Raw genomic sequence first — 22,632 nt, 5'->3', positions numbered from 1 at the left:
GGGTCCTTCTTCTTCTCGTCCATTCGGGGGTCATGTACAAAATCGCATAGCAACCTTCTGCCCTAAAAGTACGCCGTGTTTTAATTAGACGGATTTCTTTAGTATCTCGGTTGAAGAGATGATGGGCGGTAAGACGAGTGCGATAGCGGCTGGAGTCGGTGCGGCGCTTTTCGTCGGTTACTGTATTTATTTCGACCGAAAACGAAGAAGCGACCCGAACTTCAGGAGCAAGCTGAGAGACCGTGAGTGTAGTGACACACAAATACACCTGTGTTTACGGGCCACAGGCACCACACACCTGGGCTTTTACCCCCTGTTTACTGTGGCGATGTAGCAGTGTGTGTTATTGTGTGTTTTTAACGTGAGCGGTCTCACGTGTGGCCTTGTGATTCACAATGAACGGGTCGTGTTAATGGTGGTAATGACACGTGCAGACAAACACTGTAAATGGGCTGTGTGTCACCGCCAACTGCATTCTGTTATGAGCTCTCTGTCTCTCTCTCTCTCTCTGTGTGTGTGTGTGTGTGTGTGTGTGTGTGTGTGTGTGTGTGTGTGTGTGTGTGTGTGTGAGATTTATATATAATATAGTGGTAGTGTGTGTCTGTGTGTGATATATGTATATATATATGTGTGTGTGTGTGTGTGTGTGTGTGTGAGATATGTATATATGTATGTGTGTGTGTGTGTGTGTGTGTGTGTGTGTGTGTGTATAATATATATATGTATATATGTGTATGTATATGTTAGTGTGTGTGATTATATTATATAGTGTTTGTGTGTGTGAGAGTAGTTTGTGTGTGTGAGAGAGTAGTTTGTGTGTGTTTATATATTATATATAATGTATAATTATATTTACAGCATTTGGCAGATAAGGGTGTCTGCTAAATACTGTTAATGTAAATATATTATATAGTGTTAGTGTGATATATAATGTGTGTGATTTATATATTATAGTGTTTGTGTGTGTGTGTAAAATATATATATAAATTGTGTTTAATTCAGATTAAATTGGAATTTAAGAGAACAATAAAAATGCAAAAAAAAAAGTCATTTTATTTAACTCAAACATTTTAGTGTGGATGGTTTCACATGTTCCTTCCTTATAACAAGTGACACCATGGTGTATATGTGTATGATGAGATATTACAAAATAATCAAAGCCAAGTTTAAGGTTTGTTTCCCTTTTTGATTGTGTTAGACATTCTGTGGTACATTTCAGAATCAGGGCTTTGTCAAGTATGCTTGTGCATACAAGGTATTTGTTTTAGTGTCATGCTTCTAGTGCACAGAGACAACAAGATGAGATTAACAAAAACATGCACATGTGTGAAAAATAAATAAACTGTATGTACAGTTGTGCTATAGATTGTATAATGGAATAGAATGAGATGGTAATTAAGTGTAAGGTGAATGCACATTATTGCATAATGATGAACATGTTTATGAGAGAGATTGCCTGTAGGGAGAGAACACATCCTTGGGGTGCCAGTGTTGGTGGTGTGGCTGTTTCCCCAGTCTCACTAGCTGCTGCCTAGGCTGGCGATCCACTGACTCATAGAGTTAGGAACAGATAGCTGAGTTAGTTTGGTCTGGAGGAGTGTTGGAATGATGGTGTTAAAGGCTGAACTGAAATCTACAAACAGGATTCTTGCATATGTCCCTGATTTATCCAGGTGTTGGATGTCCCAAGCATAAGCAAAGTGCAGGGGGTCCAATAAGGGTCCAGTGAAGATGGGGACACGCTTTGGGAGAGAGGGGTTACTGGAGGTGTTGCAAGTTGTGTTAAGAGATGATCAGAATGAGTGTGGGAGGTTTTGTATCTACAATAAAACTCATTCAGATCTTCAGCAAGTTGTTGATTCTTGCAGTGTGGAGATGGTGTCTTATTCCAGACAGAAGCGGAGTCGGTAGAGGTGAACTAAACCGCCAACCTTTTAGCGTAGCTTTTTTAGCTGCTCTAACACACCTATCCAGTGTGTTCCTGGCCTGATTGTAAAAGATCCTATCTCCATTTCTGTGGGCATCCTCTTAGGCCTGACCAAGATGTCTCAGTTTTTCTGTAAATCACGGCTTATCGTTGTTGAATGTTAGATGACTTCTGATAGGGATGCATCCTCACCGAAACTGATACATGGTCTAAATGAGCTCATTCAGATCATTGGCAGCAGCTTCAAAATCACTCCAATCAGAAACGTCTGTGCATTTGATCGGCATTGCAACTCTGCCAAATTCAATGTTTAGCAATACGTCTGAATAAGCGAAAATCGGTAGGACATTTTGTGGTGTGTTCTGCCGAATATTCAGGAGTTCATCCCTGGTAAAACTGATAGTTTGATAATCACAAAACAGGAAAAACTAACAAAAACACTAAGACAAATGGAGAGAGAGAAGCACCGTGGCAGCCATATGCGGCACCATCGCCATTTCTCTCTAGAAACTGTTTATGTATATAATAGTGTAATAGTCCAAACTGCTACTGTTACTTGTATGGTGTACTGTGCTATTTCAAGATGATAACAATATCTTTTCAATATACTAGACTATGCTTCAGAATGGCTCTATTTGAAATCTAAGTCAATTGTATAGAAGTCTCCAGTTGAACGAGAGCTAACAGAACTTGTCACTTACAGGAAGGAGGAAGCAGAAAGTCGCACAGGAGAAAGCAGGAATGTCACGAGTAAGGACTAATATCCAAAGCTCTTAAAACTCAATTCTGTTCAAGACATGTTCTTTTAAAGACAGTATAATAAATAGTAAGTGCCCTAAAGTTGGTGTGCTTGCCTGCAGCTGCCTGATTTGAAGGACGCTGAAGCTGTTCAGAAGTTCTTCCTAGAAGAGATCCAGCTGGGAGAAGAGCTGCTGGCGCAGGGTAAGTTTCAGGCATGGATTTGTCTCAGAACAGAGCAATGACCACCGCAGCACAAAACTGAGCTGTTTATTTTCTAATACTGAGATGTCAGATGTCTGAGGCACTTCAGAAACAATAATGTGGTTGGTTTTGTTGAAAGCAGTTTCACACAATGCAGCGTATTGTATTAAACTGTTTCTATGTTAGAAGAATTAGAATTTAAGACTATGCTGATGCCCAAAACGTCCAAAAAACGATGCCAGCTGGAGTACAATATTGTCTGATTTTTGTGTTTATTAAAATTGTCCAGTCACTTTTTTTTAAAAAGGCTGGTTTATCTTTACTGTTGTATCTGTCATGCCTTACTCATTTTACTCCCTTTGTTCCAGAGATGTTTCGTACGTAGGCTGATTAACATCTCTAAATAGTATGAACAAGAATGAAAATGGATGGATCCATTAATAATGATACTTGTGTGGAGCACAAGGCTAAGCAGACACAATTACTTTTGTAACAGAATGTTAAGCACGAAGGTCTTCACTCCTAGTTTTCTGCTCCTCTGTTAAATTAAAACCGATGTCATTCAATTGTCTATTGGAAGGACATCCTGTGCCGCATCAGTCAGTCAAGGCCAGACCGAAGCATGAACGCACGCACGTCGTCATGGTTACATTTTTGATTGGATGTACATTCGATGCGTCCTGATCTAAAGAGATCTGTACATCTGCCAGCCAAATGGAAATCCCTCTCGTTCTGTATTCCTGGTGTTTTCTAGGAGACTATGAGAAAGGAGTGGACCACCTGACCAATGCCATAGCAGTGTGTGGTCAGCCTCAGCAGCTGCTCCAGGTGTTGCAGCAGACTCTGCCTCCACCCGTCTTCCAGATGCTGCTCACCAAACTGCCCACCATCAGCCAGGTGAGACACCTGCTCCTCTCTTCCTGTGACACATTCTGTCTCTGGTCCCAGGCTTCATTTGCCAGGAATCGTAGAAGACTCTTAAATGTCGACACATGTCTAGGTGCTTTTTAGAAATAACCATAAAGACTTCACAAAAAATGTTCCTGGTTTTTTCATTTATTACTTATTAATCATTGTGCTCGTTTAATGCTGTCGTATCTATAGCAACAACTAACATGTACGGATTAAGGAAATAACTGTTTATAACTTCCGTAACGTAAGCGGCAACGGGAAGTAAGTCGTCTTTTAATAAATGAGAAAATTGCTATGGGAAATTGTTTGAAGTACAAGATTGATAAAACGCTCCAGATGTTGTTGCTGTTAAACATCTCATGAGCAAGATTTCAGTTACGAGGCAGGAGATCGCAGTGTGCAGGTGAGAATCTTGGGTAATCACAGCTGTACTGATATTCAGTATAACTGCACGAGTGTGATGTTCCTGTTCTAAAACAGTTCTATAAGCAACAGTAAGAGACACCTTGGGGCGTCATTAAAATTTGAATAACATACTTTTCATAAATCAGGCTGTTTTAGCCATTTTAGTAGATTTGATACTTGTGTTGAAAGATTTTTAAACAAGGCCCTGTTCTGTTTGTACTGATCTTCAGCCGAGGTTCTATTAAACATAGAGTTTTTACTTGAAAATCATTCGCCTGCCGTTTGTATTCACCTGAAGCAGTACCTAGTGCAGTCTGCTTAGAGCTGTTCAGGGTTTCTGAAATTTGATCTTGCAATCTTTTGGTTTTTACCATCAACATCTAAAAGTAAGCTTTACAGTAAATTGAACACAATAAAAGTTGCTTTTCTGTCTTCGCAGCGCATCGTCAGTGCACAGAGCTTGAGCGACGACGACATCGAATAAGACGAGGCCCTTTTTAAAGCCCTCCGTGACCCTTCCTCAGTGTGCAGCCTTCTCTCAGCAGTTTCATTCCTCCATGTTTAAATACCTGTTTCTTTCTATCCATTGTGCAAAATAGCCACCAAACTTCCACTCATAAGAAAAATCTGAAAAGCCTGCAAATTCTACTGTCAGATGTTAATGTCTTAGTGTTTTGGTAACATTTATCTGTATTTTATCAGATCCAACAAATTTGAAGTTTGTGCTGTCTGCACGCTGCCTGTTGTTTTGTTTTTGAATGTTGTATAAACTGATAAGAACGAAGCATGATTTGATTTCTTTTAAAGAAAGACAGACAAAAGACAGCAAATATGCAATGCACATTCAAGTTACTGTGTCATGGTCTATGTTTACACGACCCAGTAATCCCATTTATACGAACACACTGACTCTTCTCCTGAAGACTTCATTAACTGATGAAGTATGTGTAGGATAAATCTCAAACATCCAGTAAGAAGAGTTAGCAAAACTGACCTCTGGTCTTATTTTGTCTTCATCAAGAATTGTGTAAGGGAGGGGGAAAAGCAGGGGCCGTAAGTGTTAACTTGGTTAGTTTAGTGTGTTGGGGAGGTTTTTAACACTCATGGGAGTGGGCCAAGACCTCGTCCTCCCCTAGACAGGCCGTGGTGTGATGCTCATATTACACATTTACCATCATCTTCAATAGATTCTTTATCCTTGTAGTTTATTTCATTATATTTCAGGGAAATTTACCCAGCTAACTTTCTGCAGAGGTGGGAAGCATTGATCATATGCCACGTTCAACTCAACCCCTGAATCAAAGTCTCTGAGCTTTGACTCGGACAAAATGCCTCCTTCACTTGGAAATGTCTCCTCAACCCTCATGTCATGTCATCATGGCTGCTGCTCACACTGGCATTGATCGATTTAAAAAAAAAAACACCATCACTTGGCTATGTTACAGGAGTTAACCATAGTATTTACTTTAGATCAATAAGCATACACACATGGTGGTTAAATCTGTAACACTATCATACAGTTCACTGCTTGGAGAAAGTTAATACATCGTAAGGTCATTCGAGTGGTGATTTAACAAAAACAAAACCAATCCACACACACACACCTCTAGACTGAACTACAAAGCTCAATTGATTTGCCAGGACCCTAATGCTGAACTCAACACTATTTAACTATTTGTAGTGAATCTCTAGAGATCTACAGCTAATTGACTGAGCTTTGTTGTACAGACTCGTGTCTAAAGCGCAGGATTTTTATTCATTATTCATGTTTATTTCTGCACTCTAGGCTTTCTGTATAATTCTGACACTGCAGTACATTTGAAGGTGTTTTTTTAGTTTGTGTCTTCTCTTATCGAGGTCATTAATATTAATATAATGGAGTCTCTTTTTTTTTTTTAAACCAATAAACTAATGGATGAATTGGAATCTTTGCAGTTACCTTTCAGTCTAACTTTCATGGCAATAAAACAAGGTTTAAGAAAAGAACTAAATATGAACAGCTTTAGACTTTTTCTTTACACTGAATTTCTTTCGCAGTCCTTTGCCCTTTTTAGAAGCAGGATCTGCCATATTTCCTCTGAAGGAGCTTGGAGTTTGGTTGCCCATCCCAGGATGTTTCTTAAAGGACTTTCCTGTGGGTTTGCTGCTTTCAGCATAGTTAGGTCCTTTAAAGTTTGCTGGCTGTGGTCCTCTCTTCCTTGCTGCATTTTGTCCCTGTTGCCCTTTCTGTCCTTTTCCTGCTGGTCCTCTTCCTCTCTTCTCGTTCTCCTTTTTCACCTTCTCCTTCTTCACCGAGCGCTTCACCCTGATCTTCCGGTCGAGCAGCTGGGAGCCGTTCAGCTTCAGTGCTAACATGACAGCGTCTGTGCTCTGAAAGGAGAGGAAGCGCAGCACGTTCACTGTGTGTAGCCTTTGTTATTAATAATAATAATAATTATACATTTTATTTGAGGGCACCTTTCAGACTCTCAAAGTCACCTTACAAATATACATTTAAAACACATGTAGGGGATTAAATCTTTTAACATGATGAACTCACCTCGAAGAGAATATAACCGAAGCCTTTTCCCACTCCAGTGTTTCGGTCCCTCACTAATCGCACAGCCTCTACTTTACCACACTCCTCAAAGTGCTGGCGCAAAGACAGTTCCATTATATCTGTGGGGACCAATGAGGAAAGTGTTAAACAGAGGTGTAAAGAAATGTTTGAATAGTTGAGGCAATGATTCTGAGTCAACTACACTTATGTATACTGAGTAAAATTTGGGAGCTTCTAAAACAGCCATCTCTAAATTAATCAAATGTCTGATATCAAAACAGGCTGCCAGTTTTAAGATGGAAAAAAAGAACACAGACGAATCTAATTTGTATGTTGTTTTTTTTGTTGTTGCTCTCTCTCGCAATGCTTTTCTGTGTCTCTGCTGGAGGGAGAGGCGTAGCCTCTGTGCCTGTCAACCCCCACTAAAAGGGGGCGTGGTCTCACTGAATGAATACACTGAATGAATGTATTAGTGGAAATTTATTTATGTTATTCCTCATAAAACCTAAATTTGTAACAATTCACTTATTATTCTCAATCAATCATCATGGACATATTACACAAACATTTATCTATTTTTCCTATCACCCAGCTAGAGATCATACATGGACAGAAATGTACAAAAATGACACGTGTGTGTGTTTGGAAGAAGATACTAACCATATGGGAGGTTACCCACAAAGACAGACCTCTTGTGGTCATGCTAAAGTACAAGAGATTTTAAAAAGAAAAAAAAAAAGAGCATTAGTGAGAGTTCATTCAAAGTGACGTTAACCGACAGCAAGTTTTCTGTGATACTTACTGAGCCGTGCTGGGAAACCCGATCGACTCTGATGTAAACATCTTTCTGGATCTCTGTTCCATTCCTACAACACATCTGCTGTGAGTCACATGTTTACAGCAGATATTACACACACACACACACACACACACACACACACACACACACACACACACACACACACACACACACAGTGTATATCTGCAAAGATGTAAGTAAGGACATATTCCTCTTATACCACAGCCACCTTCCATGTCTATTCACATTGCATTTCACAATCTGGATATTTTACACAATATTAAATAATCTTCTTATAGAAAACATGGTCATAGCAACGGCTCTGTTAAATTCCACATTTTATTCTGATTATTAGTCTTATGCTATGTTTACACAGTGATGTTTTTGCTGCAATCTGCAGTCACCGTATTAAGAAGTTGACATTAGGTGTTCCTTCTACTGTCATAGTAATAATGTTTATTAGCATGTGTGAATGCAACAACTTGCATTCCACCTGCTAAAAAAAATCACTTTTCTTTCAGCTAAAATGAAACATTCTGGTTTATATGCATCATATCATATAGAAGATGATCATGTGCGCTCTGTCTTCACTCTCATTGCTTGTCGGTGCATCAATTTGCTCCAAATTTGCATCAAGTTAAACTTTTCTCAACTCGTTGCCAGATACGTCCAGATCTAGTCTCTAACAGTTGTCTAGTCTCTAACAGTTGCTGTCGCTTGTGTCAGTGAAAGTCACCAGCTCACTGAAAATGAATGCTCTCTGGAGTCGCTGTATATGAGAACGCAGCATTAGATTATGTGAATCATCTGCTCTCTCACTCACTCACTCACTTTATCCGAACTACCTCGGGTCACGGGGAGACTGTGCCTCAGGGCATCATTGGGCATCGAGGCAGGATACACCCTGGATGGAGTGCCAACCCATCGCAGGGCACACACACTCTCTCATTCACTCACGCAATCACACACTAGGGACAATTTTCCAGAGATGTCAATCAACCTACCATGCATGTCTTTGGACCGGGGGAGGAAACCGGAGTACCCGGAGGAAACCGGAGAACATGCAAACTCCACACACACAAGGCGGGAATTGAACCCCGACCCTGGTGGTGTGAGGCGAACGTGCTAACCACTAAGCCACCGTGTCCCCCTGAATCATCTGCTGTTAATGTTATTGTTAGCGGTTAATGTAATAGAATAAGTGTGTTGATATAAACTCCTGCTTTGTGTTATATGTGATGCTATTGTCAGAACTGCTAGTTACAGAATTAATCAATATCTTCTGACCAATCAGAATTGAGAATTCAGCAGGGCTACAGTATAATATTTCAATATTTCATATCTGCTTATTGATTAAAGACTATGTGACCTTTGTAGGGCGTTTGCTGCCCCGCCGTCTTCCTTGAACACCACGTAGGCATTTATGCTTGCTTTTTTAGGGTCCACTTGGCGTCTAAAAAACAAGCACATGAAGGTCATGAGACTGAAAGTGTAAACAAAACCAATCCTGTTGTGTGTGCGTGTGTGCATCATAACACATACCGGATGGCAGCGAGTCTGCGGGACATTGTAGGATCTTCCCGAAGCTGAAAGGAACCACAATCAGAATTATACTACATGACAAAAAGGTCATCTGTCCTTTAATAGGAAGTGATCAGGAAACTTACGACTGAGCGAAATCGCACTGACTCGATGGCTCCCACATCCTTGAAGATCTTTTTTAAATCCTGGGGGGGGGAAACGAGAAGAAAAAAAAAAAAGCACACAAACAAAACAAAAAAAAAAAACAGAGGCTACCGTTACACACATTGATTTGAGATGTTTGATTTGTAAAATGTTCAGGAACAAAAATTCAGTCACCTTCTTTGAGCAGTTAACAGGCAGGTTGCCGACAAACACGGTTCTTTTCAGTTTAATTCTCTCTTCAGCTTTGTTCCAGGCAACTTTACGCCGTTTTGCTGCTAGCACCTCTTCTGCCGTTTCTCCATCGTCGTTTGCTGCTGGGGATTTGCGCTTTGCTTTCTTTGGACGTTTTTCCTCTTCAGCATCGTCTGCATTTTTTAATGCTTCTTCCCTGGAAATTGACACAAATGATTCATTTACAGACATTTAAACTATATTCCCAAACCGAGAGCAACGACAGTGACGTTATGAACCTGTCCTCCAGCTTCTTCTCAGCTGCTGATTTTTGTTTCGTCTTCTTCTGTTTCGCTGCTTCACTGTCTGGCACTCGAGCTGCTTCCAGATTAACAGGGCTGCTCTTTGTCTTTGGCTGCAGAGATACAGATGTATAAAGACATTATTATTATTATTAATAAAAGAAGAAGAAAGCTACTAGGGCTGGATTATATGACAATATAATTATTGTGATAAATTATGTCAGATACACTTTTCTCAGACACAGTTGGTACTGTGAAAGCTTTTTGTTTGTCTGTTTTAAATAATGACTGAAAGTGGCTGAATTGGTATATTTTAATTTAATCAAAAAAATAATTTTCCATTTCTTTTTATTTACCTCGTGTGTGTTAGATTTTCATTTTCCACAGCCATTAAATAAAACTATGATGAAACTCGTGCTTCATTTTTTACACTGTTAATGCAGCACAACTCTTGCTGAAGTTTCGTCAGCTGAATTCTACATCACGGTGTATATTGTGTGTTGTAACGATGTCCTCATGTATAGTAATGCGATATTTTACCCACCTGTACACATGGCTATGCAGATCACAAAGATTAGGATTATGTGATATTTATGCTACATTAATGTAAATACAGCCCCCATCCAAAGTTTTGGAACAGCAAGGCCAAGCCTTTTCATGAAAATATCTAGCAGGGGTTTAGATCATTTTCTTCAAGCCATGAGTACAATACCCTTGTCCTTGCTTGGAGGTGGGTACAGTACTCTTTTTGTTATTGTACTATTTTGTCTTATTGTTTAGTATTTACTTCATATTTTCGGTGGTGAATCACGAAATCGCAAAGTTAAAGCCGCAATAGCATTGCAGAGAGCCAACGGTCTCACCGTGACGATAGTGTAGTTAGTAGTGTCATGAACAAGTGCCTGCGATCGTTCACTTACAGGCGGCCATCTGAGTGGTTCTGTCTCGAACGGGAGACAGTTAGCATAGCCGTAACTGCCAGGTGAGATTTTCATCTTCAGAAATCCTCAAAGTCCCGAATTGTGGCAAAGTTTTACGAATAAAGTATGCACTGGGCATGCCAAAGAGGGAAAGCTGTATGCAGACATACATGTGCATACATCGGTTTCAGAAGCGTTCTCTACAAATGTTGCAGTGTTTGGCAGGCAGGAAATGAAAAATATAGAAACTTATGTTACTCTTTCTATAGTAGAAACCACTTTGTATTTTCCGTTCTGCATACGGTTTTATGCTGCGTGTTTTGACTAAATACGCACGTTATCTAAACCCCTGTTTGGGTTTGAGCTGAAAAGATGAGATTAAATGATACTTTTGGAGGGGGATCAACATGTGACTAGGAAAATGCACGCATTTCATGTTGAAGTTTTTTTTAATTATTATTTCCTTTCTAACATTAACTGTCCTACTATTCTGGAAAGATCATGTTAAAGAGAAAACAAACATTGCTTAAAGAGTTCCACAACCTTGGTAGTTCAGCATGTTTTCTCAGATTTGATGAAGTTTTTTGAGAACTTCATGCCTTCAATCTAATCAGTTCAGTGTGTAATCAGACACCAGCTGTTAAACGATCTGTGCTGCTCCTGCACCACCACATCATCCAAACAGAGAAGAGCACTTACACACTGTACACATGACAGCAAACATCTGTACAGAAGTTTTAAAGGGTTTCTTTACCCAGTATACAAATAAGGAACTTAAGCAAACTGCACAGAAGGCACTGAATTAATCACTGACTGAATAATGAATGCGTTTCCGAGGGACTATTTCACGTGTGTGTGTATACGAACATCTCACGAATTCCTCAGGCTGATTTAACCGGGCATTATAATGACAGCTACAGCTGGTGTAAAGCATTGCTTTGTATTCGCATCTTATGATCATTAATATAGTTTTTAAACAGAAATTAAGATAAGTGTAGGAACTGTAATTAATAAAAATGTATTCTAGGAGACTTTTTTTTAGTACAAATCCCACCCTGAGACAACAGTATGATTTAGGAAGTAATTTTGTAATTATATTTTACTTAAAGTACATTCTCTATTGCCCACAAACCTAATGGGTGCGTGTAGGTATCTGTTATTTAGTCATTCCAGTTTTTTCTTATTGTTGCCACCTAAATTGCTTGATTTTGCTGTTTCTACAATTTGCGATGCAACTGTCAGAGTTTCTTGCACTTTTTTGCTGAACCTACTTGAACTGAAGAGACTGCAAGCATGGGATTTTTTTAAACTCCTACCATTGAAGACACCTACATAATTACTCTCTACATTTCTAATGTGCATTGTGATGATGTCACAAGTCGGGCCTTGGCTGTAGAAAATCTGCCTTACTGCTTGAAATCCGCCTTCTCTGCAAAAAATTTGCCTTACTTTCGAAAAACCACACAGTCCTCCAAATATTGCACAGTTTCCTTGATTTTGCATTAATTTCTGCAAAACCATTGCCAAATCCTATAGGGATTGGTTACAAATTGAACTGATGCCTCGTGACCTGTTAGTTAGGTGCAGTACAGTCCACTACGAACTGTCAGCATGTGTAGCTAGACAGACACTTAAGCAAATTAAGCACACAGGTTTGCTATAAACTTGTCATTTGTTAGACAAAGACCTCGGTGTTGATATGAAGTTTAACAGCGAATGTCCCTGCTCTGTTTTTATTTAGATTTATACTAAAAGTAGTGTAGTAGTGCACTAATGGATGTCATGCATGGCTACTTACTTTAGGTGCTGGACTGAAGACCAGTGTATTCTTTGTGGCTGCAACTGAAAATAGCGAGGACAGAGTCCCCGGTGTGATCTTCTCTGCAGTCAGGCTGTCTGATACCAGGCCAACAACATAATCCTTCTGCTCAGTAGCATCAGCAACCACCGCCTCACTGAGAGAGGGAAAATAATCAATAGAAAATCCACACATACACTCAGATGCCATAGGCAGCTGGTTTAAATGGGCTTAAATTAGGTAACGAAATATTTACTCAATCGTGCTTTTTCTCCTCAGACTACCTTTGGATGAGAAACTAAAACTTTTAGACTAAGCACACATTTCCCAATTAGCATCATATTACACAAAATGATTTTTTTTTCCCCCTTTACATTTTTACACAATTGAGAATTTGTGTTATGATGCATTGCTCAACCCAAACAGTTTTGTTGTCAAGCTATTGGCATAAGAGTTTAGCCTTCATATAATATCTAAAATTACCATTACAGTTATATTTGTACATACAAATTGCCTATATTTGTATATGTATATTTCAACTGCACATTTCACATCTGTAAATGTGTACACACAATTTTGTCTACATAGTATATGTCATTCTGTTACACTGTGGAGCTTCTATCACTAAAACAAATTCCTTGCATGTGAAAACATGCCTGGCAATAAAGCTCATTCTGATTCTGATATACAGGTGTCAATCAGGATCCTATGTAAAGCATCTGATGCACTACAAGTAATCAGCTGGAATTTAGACACAGCAGACAACTGGGCCGAATCCCACATGTCCCCCTGCTACGCAAGTATACAATATAAAGCAAAAATTATGAATCGGTCTGTTTAATAACCAAATCCTACAGGTTTCCACCTCTTTTCCTGAACATTTTAGTGTTTTCCCGACTTTAACACACCAACTTCCTCCTAGTAAAAGCTGTTCATTTTCTGATCAATCAGGTTTGTTAAACACTATAATGTTCAGGACATGTACTCGTATACTGAGCATGGGTTTTTAACACTATTCTTGGGAACATGTGCCCTAAACAGTGCACTAATCAACCAAAGAAGCAATTGTGTGATAACTAGATTTAGATTTTACACATTATAAAAAATGTAAATAGAAGGATTACTACACACGACATTGTATAATAACACACAAAAAAGAAAAGAAAATAATGATTCAGTATTTCTGCATACAAGTAAACCATAATGCCCAATTTAAGATCTGATACAAAGAGCACAACTGTACAACCATAAAAAACACAAGAATTATCTTGAATCTGGATGTAAATGAGTACAGATCAGTAGATCAGTAGATCAGTAGATCAGTAGATCAGTAGATCAGTAGATCAGTAGATCAGTAGATCAGTAGATCAGTAGATCAGTAGATCAGTAGATCAGTGTATCAGAGTCTGACCTTTTTGCAGCCTGCTTCTTCTTCATGCTTTTTCCACCCGAGTTGCTTGAGAGCTACTTATTCAATTTGGATTATAGAGCTACTTATTCAATTCACATTAACGTTGGGTGGAAATGATTTATAAACACGTAACCGGTTAAACTTAAGTAAAAAATAATATTTACTTTTACAAGTTACACCAACAAAAATGATCAAACCAGACAGCTTTTTTTTTGTGCTAAACTCCACCAAAACACGTTTCCATGTGCGCACCTCATTTCCCTCGTAAAACATTGGTCCAAACTTTGCGTTCCGAGGCTCTGTTGATTAAATACTGATTAAGTACTTAGATTCGATATATTTAAAAAAAAACACAAATTACGAACATAAAGATTAAAAACACACATTGTTGTTTAGTTGTTACGATTGAGCATAAATAATGAAATCATTGCAGAATATAATAGTTCCGATGTGGGTGTGTTTTGACGGACGGTTATTTTGTGTGCACCATGCAGATGATGGAAGAGAAACGTCAAAGCAGATTGGATTAAAACGGAAAGAAACCGATTCAAGGTAGGACCTCATCTGCTTTCTCCATTGTTCTATAAACATATATAAATCTACTCTTTCGGCTTTGGTTCGATGGACGTTCGGTCAGCTTAATAACTTAAACAAACCTGATGCTAAAGGAGTCTTTAGCATGTTAGCTTCCCTATTGGAATCCTCGGGCTTTTGGGTTTTCTAGATAAATCATACAATTATGCATCACTTAAGATTTGTTTACACACAAACTTGTTAAAACTACATAACCACATTTAGCAGACAGACCTACAGTTTTATTTCAGTTTATAAAACTGAGTGTTAAGGGCATTGCTCAGGGGCCCCAGCAGTGGCAGCTTGGGAGACCTGGGATTCGAACCCATGACCTTCTAATCATTAGTCCAACACCTTATCCACTTATCCACTAAACTTGTATTTAACAAATGTCACATATATTGACCTATATTTTTGTGCTGTGCAGTGTGTGTAATGAGGATTCAAGAGCTGGATCATCGCATGATGGAGCAGCTGCCTGAGGATGTTGTAGGAAGGCGGGTGTTGTGTGATGGAGAACGGGCCACGGTGCGATACGTCGGGGCTGTTCCACCTACCAAAGGTGAGTGTTCAGCTTTGTACACTGTCTCAAGAGCTGATTATTATTTCCCATTATTATTTATATTTTCTAGAATATATCTCTAACTCCTTTACAGTCATAGGTCTTATGACAAAATTCACTTTGAGCTATTATTATGTAAACTGTGTTATAGAAATGTGCATAACATCACCAGCAGCATTATTTGTCTGTGGTTATTTTTAGTTGTATTGAATTTCCAGTTAGACTCAGGTTGTTATTATTAATAACACTTTTTTAACCACTTATTTGTTTATTTTTTTTGTAACTGAAGGACTGTGGCTTGGTGTGGAGTGGGACAATCCACAAAGAGGCAAACATGACGGAAGCTGTGAAGGATTTCGCTATTTTACATGCAGGTAATGATCATAATGAACATGTTCAAGCAAGATCTTTTCCCCTCATCAGTTTTATAACTCTTCACAAATGTATGTATTATCAGTACCGATCACCAGTCTTGACAAAAAGGGTTCTGATTTTTTAAGTCTCCCTCAGTCTGCACTTGTAGCATGATTCAAATCTATGTAGCTTGTTATTATGTCTGTTTTAACAAGCTAAAATTATCAAGAGCTGGCAAAGTCACCAGCAACACTTTCAACAAGCAATAGCTTTAGAGACTTACAGAAAACAGACATTCATGTTCCTTTGTGGATCAGTAGCTATGAGAACAGTGTACGGCATTCAAATCATCAAATTGTTACAAATAAATCGGTGAATACTGAGAATTCTGAAATCTGGTTCACAAATGCAACTTCAACACTAAATTAAACCGAATTGCAACTGAAAGAATTATAATATATATTATACAGTATGTAAACTCTTGTATTCTTGTATCTTGAACTCTTGTATTATGTGGCATTGCGTTCTTGTAAGTTGTCCCTTGTGAAGTTAGATTAGCTAAGAATAAGGTAGAATGATACGGATACTAGCTGATGGAAGTGCTGACACTCGGTTTGTGGTGTTCTCTGTCTTACAAGTCATCCAACAGGTGGCTCATTTGTGCGAGCTAAAAAAGTCAGCTTTGGCATGGACTACCTGTCTGCAGTAAAGCAGCGCTATGAGCTGGAACTGGAGGAGGCCATTGGAGAGCAGGTGGTAATATCCACCAAGTCTGTGAAGATGGTCGGCTTTGAGTCCATTCTAGAAAAACAGCGGTGAGTAATATGATACTTGTGGAAGTATAGTGATGTATGAAAGGTGACACGCTCTGTAGTTCATTTAGATTGATCAAAATTCTGAGGTTATTTTTAACAGTGTTTTGTTTTGTTTTGGGTTTTTTTTATTACAGGATGGAGAATCTAACAGAAATTGCTCTCAGAAATTGTGAAGTATCAGGTCCAGGGCCTGAAAATGAAGTCAGGATAAACACACCAAGTATCCTTTTGAGGATCAGTAAATAAGTTATAATGGTAAATGGTAAATAGTAAATGTGTGCTGTGCGCGTGTCGTGTGCGCGTGTCGTGTGCGCGTGTCGTGTGCGAGTCTTGTGTGCGCTGTGAGGCATGTTTCTTTAACCTCATCCTCTCAGATGTAATTTCTTTGGATATGTCTGGAAATCTTCTGAGCTCATGGGAGGTTGTGGTAGCAATTACAGAGCAGCTAGAGAAACTGCAGGTACTTTTCCTCAGGTAGGCATCTAGCCATCCATCTTTTATTCCTTTCATACATTCATCCATTCATTCATTACATTGATTCTTCTATCCATCCAAAACTATCCATTACATTCCCTGCATCCATTAAATACCTCCATCAGTTCATTCATCCATTTATTACATACTTATATCTACCATTACAGTCATAGAAACTATTACTCACATGTAGTCCACCCATTAGTTCTTCACTTTCATCTATCTGAATTATATTAATCCATCTATCTTTTACTTGTATCAGTTATATCCATCTATCCAAATTATTTTCATTCATCTTTTAATGACCATTTATATCCATCTATCTATCCCAGTTATTTCAATCCATCCACCCACCCATTCATCAATTCATCCACGTGTGCATGTATCAATCAGTGCTTGTTCTCAGTAGCTCCATCTTCATTACAGGTTTATAACACTGCTGCAAACATTCTTTTTCATATTTTATAGTCATAACAGACTAAGGATTTCCTCAAACCCATCTAACATGAGCCACGCCTTCTCCCACCTAAGAGTCCTGATTCTCAACAGCTGTGCTATTACCTGGTCTCAGGTAGGACACACACACACACACACACACACACACATGCACCTGCTTAACAGCTGTGCTATTACCTGGTCTCAGGTAGGACACACACACACACACACACATGCACCTGCTTAACAGCTGTGCTATTACCTGGTCTCAGGTAGGACACACACACACACACACACACACACACACACACACACACACACACATGCACCTGCTTAACAGCTGTGCTATTACCTGGTCTCAGGTAGGACACACACACACACACACACACACACACACACACACACACACACACACACACACACACACACATACAAGCAATTGTTGTCACTGTGTCATCTTTCGCTAAATGCACAACACATATTTACTCTTAGGGGAAGTTTTTTAATCCATTGCTCCTCTCGTGTTCTTGGCAGGTGCTCTCGTGCGCCCCCATGTGGCCACAACTAGAAGAGCTGTTTCTCAACGATAATAATATAACTGAACTAAAAAGGTCAGGCACCTTTTGCATAATATAGTAATTATTATGGAACCTTTCCATCAATTATTTGATGGTATATTTGCTGTACTATATTCAGAAACATTAATAAGGTGTTTTTTTAGACCTGTAGATGTGCTGCAAGGTTTGAAGGTTCTTGATTTGTCCAAAAACAGTTTAGTGCAGGAAAGTCTACTACAATTATCACAGCTATCCAGGTAATGTATATATTTAACTAACATAAAAATATACAATACTTTTTAACATAATGTAATACAGCACATTGATAAGATTTGTTTTTTGTTATGGATGTTCTTCAGGTTGGAGAAGCTGAACCTCTGCAGCACAGGACTCTCTGTCATTCAGTTCAGTGACACGTTAATAGGTATCTTCTATGCTCAATTGAAATGGAGGGTAACAATAAAGGTCTGATGAGATCATTCTGGCGGATTTGCCATACAGATGTTCATAGTATCATCCTGGCAAATTGTTTACAAGTCTATCAGCTGTAATAGAAATGTTCACATCAGCAGTACATAATAGCTAACTGTAGATAAATAAATTTCCCAGAGGAAATTTAGGTAGATACATAAACCTAATAATTGTATTTATTTCATGTCTAAAAGTTCTGATCAGTTGCCTCAGTGAAATTCAGCTTAATGTTGCCATGAGGTAAAGAATTATATAGCAATTACATTTTTTTGGAATGTATCTCTTAAATTGTGCAGTTTGTTTTATATATATATATATAATCATAACTGTTTAAACCTTGCTTAGAAATTCATTGTTTTCAAATTGTTTGGTCTTTGTTTCAAATAAAAAACACAAACCTCATTGAAATTGTAATTCCGTTTGCAAACAGTAGAGGGCTCTGTATTAAAAAAAAATTTTTTTTTTTTGATCAGTAATGCTTACTGTGTATAACATGTTTCTTCAGTGCAAATGAATCTTAGATAATAAATAATTAAATATGTGTTTTAGGCACCAAGACTTCAGCGTTCCCTGCACTTAAGGTTCTTTTTCTTGACAACAATAAAATCTCTGAGGTAGGACTCTTTAGTAAAAGAACACAAATCCTAAACCAGTATAAGCCTTATGTTGAAACCTAAATGACTTCTTTCTGTCATTGCCTCTCAGTGGGCTGTCATTAATGAACTGGAGAAGCTGAGCGCTTTGGTGCAGTTGACCTGTAAACATAACCCCCTGATGGATCTGGAGAATAATTGTGAGACGACTCGGCAGCTCCTCATCGCACGCATCGGTCAGCTGGAGATACTCAACAAGATTCAGGTGTGTGTTTCATAGAGTTTTTAATAAAAAGAAAGAATCAGTAGTACATGAACACAGATAGGTCATGGATGTGTATGTGGTTGTGAATTAGTTTCCTTTAAAAGCATGCCTTCTGACAGACGTACTGCCTGTAAGTCACATGACTGTTGAATGCACTCGTTATAATTTGTTTTGGTTTCTATAGTAACAGCTCATTCATCGGGACATGGTATGGGTCATCAAAGAGAATGATTTAGAACCCAGTAGTGTAATAAATATCTAGTATTTTGTGCCTCAGGTGCTGCAGAAGGAGAGAAGAGGTGCTGAGCTGGATTACTGTAAGAAGTATGGTCGTGCTTGGCTGCAGGCTGGAGGCCACATTGATCCGCAACTGAACCATCCCAGTGCAGAATTCATAGCACAGCACCCTCGCTACCTGACGCTTATCCAGAGTGAGTCAGCAGTCCTGCTAACTCAAAATAAACCTCTTTTACACAACCTTCACTGGGTTGTAACTGCCACACTTCTCTTAACTAATGTGTGAGGTGTAGTTGTGATTAATCGCGACATAATACTGTTACACGTTCCTCAGAATACGGTGCACCTATGGAAGATGAGCTAAAGGAGCAGAAACCTTTTGCTCTAAAAGACCAGCTGTTGAGTGAGTTACTACTTCATTCATAGTCATATCTAAAAAAAACTCTCTTTATCCCATCTCATCGTTTTTGTTTCTTGTCTCTTATCAGCAATTACATTTGAGTGTCCTGTGGACACAGGCAGGAAATCCATACAGAAGAAGCTTCCCGGTAAGAAGGTGAAGAAGCCTGATGTTTCTAAACAAATTGAATGCACTGATTAGTTAAAAACTGTGGCTCCTGTCACCTTTTTCAGGCTCTATGATCGTTCAGAAGGTGAAGGGACTGCTGCATAGATTATTAAAACTACCAGGTGCTGAGCTACACCTCAGCTACACAAGCTCAAAGGTAACAGTCTGCATTCACACAAGCCTAGAATTCAGAGCAAAAATAACCTGCTCGAGTTTGTGTGTTCAAAAAGCAAGTGTGTATGGATGATTTACTAAATAGCGATTGTGTAAATGAGCTTTAACATTCTCTGTCTTCCAGAAGAACTGGAACCTTTTGTTAATTATGTAGAAATATACTGCAAGCTTTTGTGCTCTCGCTCTGTGTAGTTGTTTTTTTTTTTTGTGTGTGTGTGTGTGTTGTTTTTGTTTGTTACTTAAATTAAGTGATATGTTTCTATTTGTTTTTTTTTAATTATTAAACAGATAATAAATGCATAAATAATAAATTAATTAATTTCAATAATGTAATATTCATAAAATATACAGCAATATTTTAATTATATATAAAATAAATGTCATTACCAAACATCTGATAATAAATCTGGATTTTTTTTTATTTACATTGAATATTTAGAAAAATGTATTTATATTAAATGAGTATGTATATTTATATTTAAAATAAAAAATAAAATGCAAAAACAATATAAAACAAGATATACAGAAAAGTCCAGAAAAGATAAGACTACCGGGCAAAACATTATTGAAAAATTTCTGTTATTTAGACAAAAATGCTATTTTTTTGTTATTGTAATTAGACTTTGCTTGTAAAGAATAAATACAATTGCTGGGAGCTCATCAGAGAGCAGTATTTGAGTTTGTTCTCCATCTCTTTCTCTTATTATGTAGATGGCAGATAAAGAGATCGAGATCGACAATGACCTGAAGCCACTGCAGTTCTACTCTATAGAAGATGGGGACAGAATCCTGGTGCGCTGGTCCTGAGGATACAGTTAAAGCCCAGTAGACTCTGGGTGATGTTTGTCACCTGCCGTAACACGCTAACACAGAACACTGCACAATATCAGATGTAGACTTCTACCATTCATCTCTCCACTCTTCTTTTCTCAAAGTCTGGACTCACGCCGATGGTCTGCAGAGCGAATGATGGTCAGAGATTGTGTGCCAAGAGACAGACTCAGTAAAGTTATAAAATAAGGTTATGCCTTGAAAAATATTATGCCTCGATTTTAGGTCCTGTAAAGATGTTGTAGAGAGGAATATGTGTTTTCCTGGAAAACATGTTCTGAGGAAACATGCTGAGGTTTGCTATCATTTCATATCAAACTGCAGTGTTCCATGTGAAGCAGAAAGATGAGGTGTGTTTGTTTAAAATGCTTTAGTTCTGAGATGTGGTAAGTTGTTGAACAGACGAGCTTAGTCATTAACTAGATACCGACCCAAAATGAATTGAGGTCCGTCAGCTTCTTCCTCTAGTTTTTATTTTCATTGTTGGTTTCCTGCTGCTCTGCTTTCTTCTTTCCTCTTTTCCATTCACTTCTTGCTGACCTTGTTCTTAAATTTCACACTTTTCATATGAACGTTCCCTACAGATTACTGTCCACTCATTCGCTATAACTATTGCAGTACTTCTAACAGTTTTACCTGATATTACACTTCTATTAATCGTACTCTTGTTGTTGAGTGGCAAAACTAATGGAGGAATAAAAGATTATCAACCTTGTCTTGAATTTGAAACAAGGCTGTTCGAGGACATACAGTAATTGTATTCTGCACTCAGTTGCCAGATCTCAACACTAGATGGCACTAAAGACTAGTAAATGTATTAGTGAATAAGAAAGTTTAGCATTAGCAAACATTTTAATGTGATGTTAAGTCATTAGCTACTTGTAAGCATTATGTGAATGACATTATCCTGATTAAAAGGTGGCACAAATCCAATAATGCTGGTCATAGCATGTTCAACAGCTAAACAATTAGGTGTGAATAATGCATAATATCACGTTTCCTTCAATGACTCAATTCAGCGTTTTGTCTGTAGCACGTTTTACAATAGACATGGTCACAAAGCAGCTAAACAGAAATGAATCAGTTCAAGATGTTATATTTTGTTCCCTAATGAGCAAGGGTGGGAAAGAAAAACACCCTGAGACCTCATGCAGTCAAATCCTCCAGGAGACCCATCATCATCTGGGTGATACTGGAAAGTGTGATTATAAATGGTTTCCCTTGTATAACTATGCACTATATGGTCAAAAAGTGCAGTTATGTAAGCAGGAAATTCATTCTAGTAATAGCATGAGGTCTATTTTACGATTACGTTTACCAGCTGTTCAATGATTGCAATAATAAGAATAATGTAGAAACAACTAAATGAATACATCTCTTAGATGCTGTGCAATCATCTGGTGCAACTAGTACTAATTATAGACTGCATGAATTTAAACCTAGCTTCTTCATAGCATTGTGTATTTTTCTTGCAACCATTTGTGGTGCGCATGGATTTGGTTCTATAAAATCTTTTAAATAATCTGCTTTAAGCATCTCAGATCTGATTTTAAACATCATACTGATGTCTTTGTTTTTATCACTGAAATCCTGTATCCATTTTACTGAACAACACTTATCACTAGAGAATCATTGAATATAAATACACCATTCTAAAATCTTTAAAACAACTTAAAAATGAGTACTAAACATGTTGTCTTACAGAAGATTCGCTGTGTTCTTGCTAGTCTTCCATTTTACTGTGTGTGTGTAAGCCAGGATGCATTCTTCTGAAGAGGAAGTTAATTCCCGTGGGTTGTAGTGTACATTCATATGTGGCAGGCTGAGCAGGAACATATGGCCTGGGCCTGAGTTATAGTTCTTGGATGGATAAGGAGTAGAATCAAAGCAGCTGTGCTATACACAGTGCTT

General features: G+C 38.3%; 3 protein-coding genes across 4 annotated transcripts; 2 read left to right on the top strand and 1 right to left on the bottom strand.

Annotated features, from left to right (window-relative positions):
* tomm20b (translocase of outer mitochondrial membrane 20b) lies at nucleotides 1-4,970 on the top strand. The gene is made up of 5 exons (XM_027162754.2): nucleotides 1-242; nucleotides 2,631-2,677; nucleotides 2,788-2,869; nucleotides 3,624-3,766; nucleotides 4,626-4,970. Exons 1-5 carry the CDS (start codon nucleotides 119-121, stop codon nucleotides 4,668-4,670), a joined length of 441 nt encoding a protein of 146 aa, XP_027018555.1. The 5' UTR covers nucleotides 1-118; the 3' UTR covers nucleotides 4,671-4,970.
* A 651-nt stretch (nucleotides 4,971-5,621) lies between these two features.
* On the bottom strand, nucleotides 5,622-14,181 carry rbm34 (RNA binding motif protein 34). 2 transcript variants are annotated; one of them, XM_047808365.1, is made up of 11 exons: nucleotides 14,065-14,181; nucleotides 12,402-12,558; nucleotides 9,681-9,796; nucleotides 9,385-9,598; nucleotides 9,192-9,251; nucleotides 9,067-9,110; nucleotides 8,894-8,977; nucleotides 7,528-7,591; nucleotides 7,386-7,428; nucleotides 6,726-6,844; nucleotides 5,622-6,556 (listed from the first exon to the last, which is right to left on the bottom strand). In XM_047808365.1, the coding sequence occupies exons 1-11, from the start codon at nucleotides 14,067-14,069 to the stop codon at nucleotides 6,173-6,175; spliced, it is 1,290 nt and encodes a 429-aa protein (XP_047664321.1). In that variant the 5' UTR covers nucleotides 14,070-14,181; the 3' UTR covers nucleotides 5,622-6,172. The 2 variants fall into 2 exon arrangements, with proteins under 2 accessions (XP_047664321.1, XP_027018546.1); XM_027162745.2 differs by having other exon boundaries at nucleotides 13,813-14,073.
* A 55-nt stretch (nucleotides 14,182-14,236) lies between these two features.
* Nucleotides 14,237-21,436, top strand: tbce (tubulin folding cofactor E). The gene is made up of 17 exons (XM_027162732.2): nucleotides 14,237-14,364; nucleotides 14,813-14,947; nucleotides 15,237-15,321; nucleotides 15,940-16,116; nucleotides 16,251-16,336; nucleotides 16,491-16,590; nucleotides 17,059-17,161; nucleotides 17,560-17,636; nucleotides 17,747-17,839; nucleotides 17,942-18,006; nucleotides 18,603-18,667; nucleotides 18,759-18,911; nucleotides 19,189-19,342; nucleotides 19,483-19,551; nucleotides 19,637-19,696; nucleotides 19,782-19,873; nucleotides 20,602-21,436. Exons 2-17 carry the CDS (start codon nucleotides 14,821-14,823, stop codon nucleotides 20,695-20,697), a joined length of 1,602 nt encoding a protein of 533 aa, XP_027018533.1. The 5' UTR covers nucleotides 14,237-14,364; nucleotides 14,813-14,820; the 3' UTR covers nucleotides 20,698-21,436.
* The last annotated feature ends 1,196 nt before the right edge of the window (nucleotides 21,437-22,632 follow it).

This window comes from Tachysurus fulvidraco, chromosome 2 (assembly GCF_022655615.1).
Source record: "Tachysurus fulvidraco isolate hzauxx_2018 chromosome 2, HZAU_PFXX_2.0, whole genome shotgun sequence".
In the NCBI taxonomy this organism is placed as follows: Eukaryota; Metazoa; Chordata; class Actinopteri; order Siluriformes; family Bagridae; genus Tachysurus; species Tachysurus fulvidraco.
The sequence above is the reverse complement of the archived record's forward strand: the minus strand, read 5'-3'. Positions and strand labels throughout refer to the sequence as shown.

Coding starts and splice junctions, on each gene's coding strand:
- rbm34 (XM_027162745.2), bottom strand. CDS start 13,838: ATGAAGAAGAAGCAGGCTGCAAAAAG. Junction 9,797..12,401: donor TCTTCAGTCCAGCACCTAAA/GTAAGTAGCCAT, acceptor GTATCTCTGCAG/CCAAAGACAAAGAGCAGCCC. Junction 8,978..9,066: donor CGCAGACTCGCTGCCATCCG/GTATGTGTTATG, acceptor CTTGTTTTTTAG/ACGCCAAGTGGACCCTAAAA.
- tomm20b (XM_027162754.2), top strand. CDS start 119: ATGATGGGCGGTAAGACGAGTGCGATAGCGGCTGGAGTCGGTGCGGCG. Junction 2,870..3,623: donor AGAAGAGCTGCTGGCGCAGG/GTAAGTTTCAGG, acceptor GGTGTTTTCTAG/GAGACTATGAGAAAGGAGTG. Junction 3,767..4,625: donor AACTGCCCACCATCAGCCAG/GTGAGACACCTG, acceptor CTGTCTTCGCAG/CGCATCGTCAGTGCACAGAG.
- tbce (XM_027162732.2), top strand. CDS start 14,821: ATGAGGATTCAAGAGCTGGATCATCGCATGATGGAGCAGCTGCCTGAG. Junction 18,668..18,758: donor ACAACAATAAAATCTCTGAG/GTAGGACTCTTT, acceptor ATTGCCTCTCAG/TGGGCTGTCATTAATGAACT. Junction 19,552..19,636: donor TCTAAAAGACCAGCTGTTGA/GTGAGTTACTAC, acceptor GTCTCTTATCAG/CAATTACATTTGAGTGTCCT.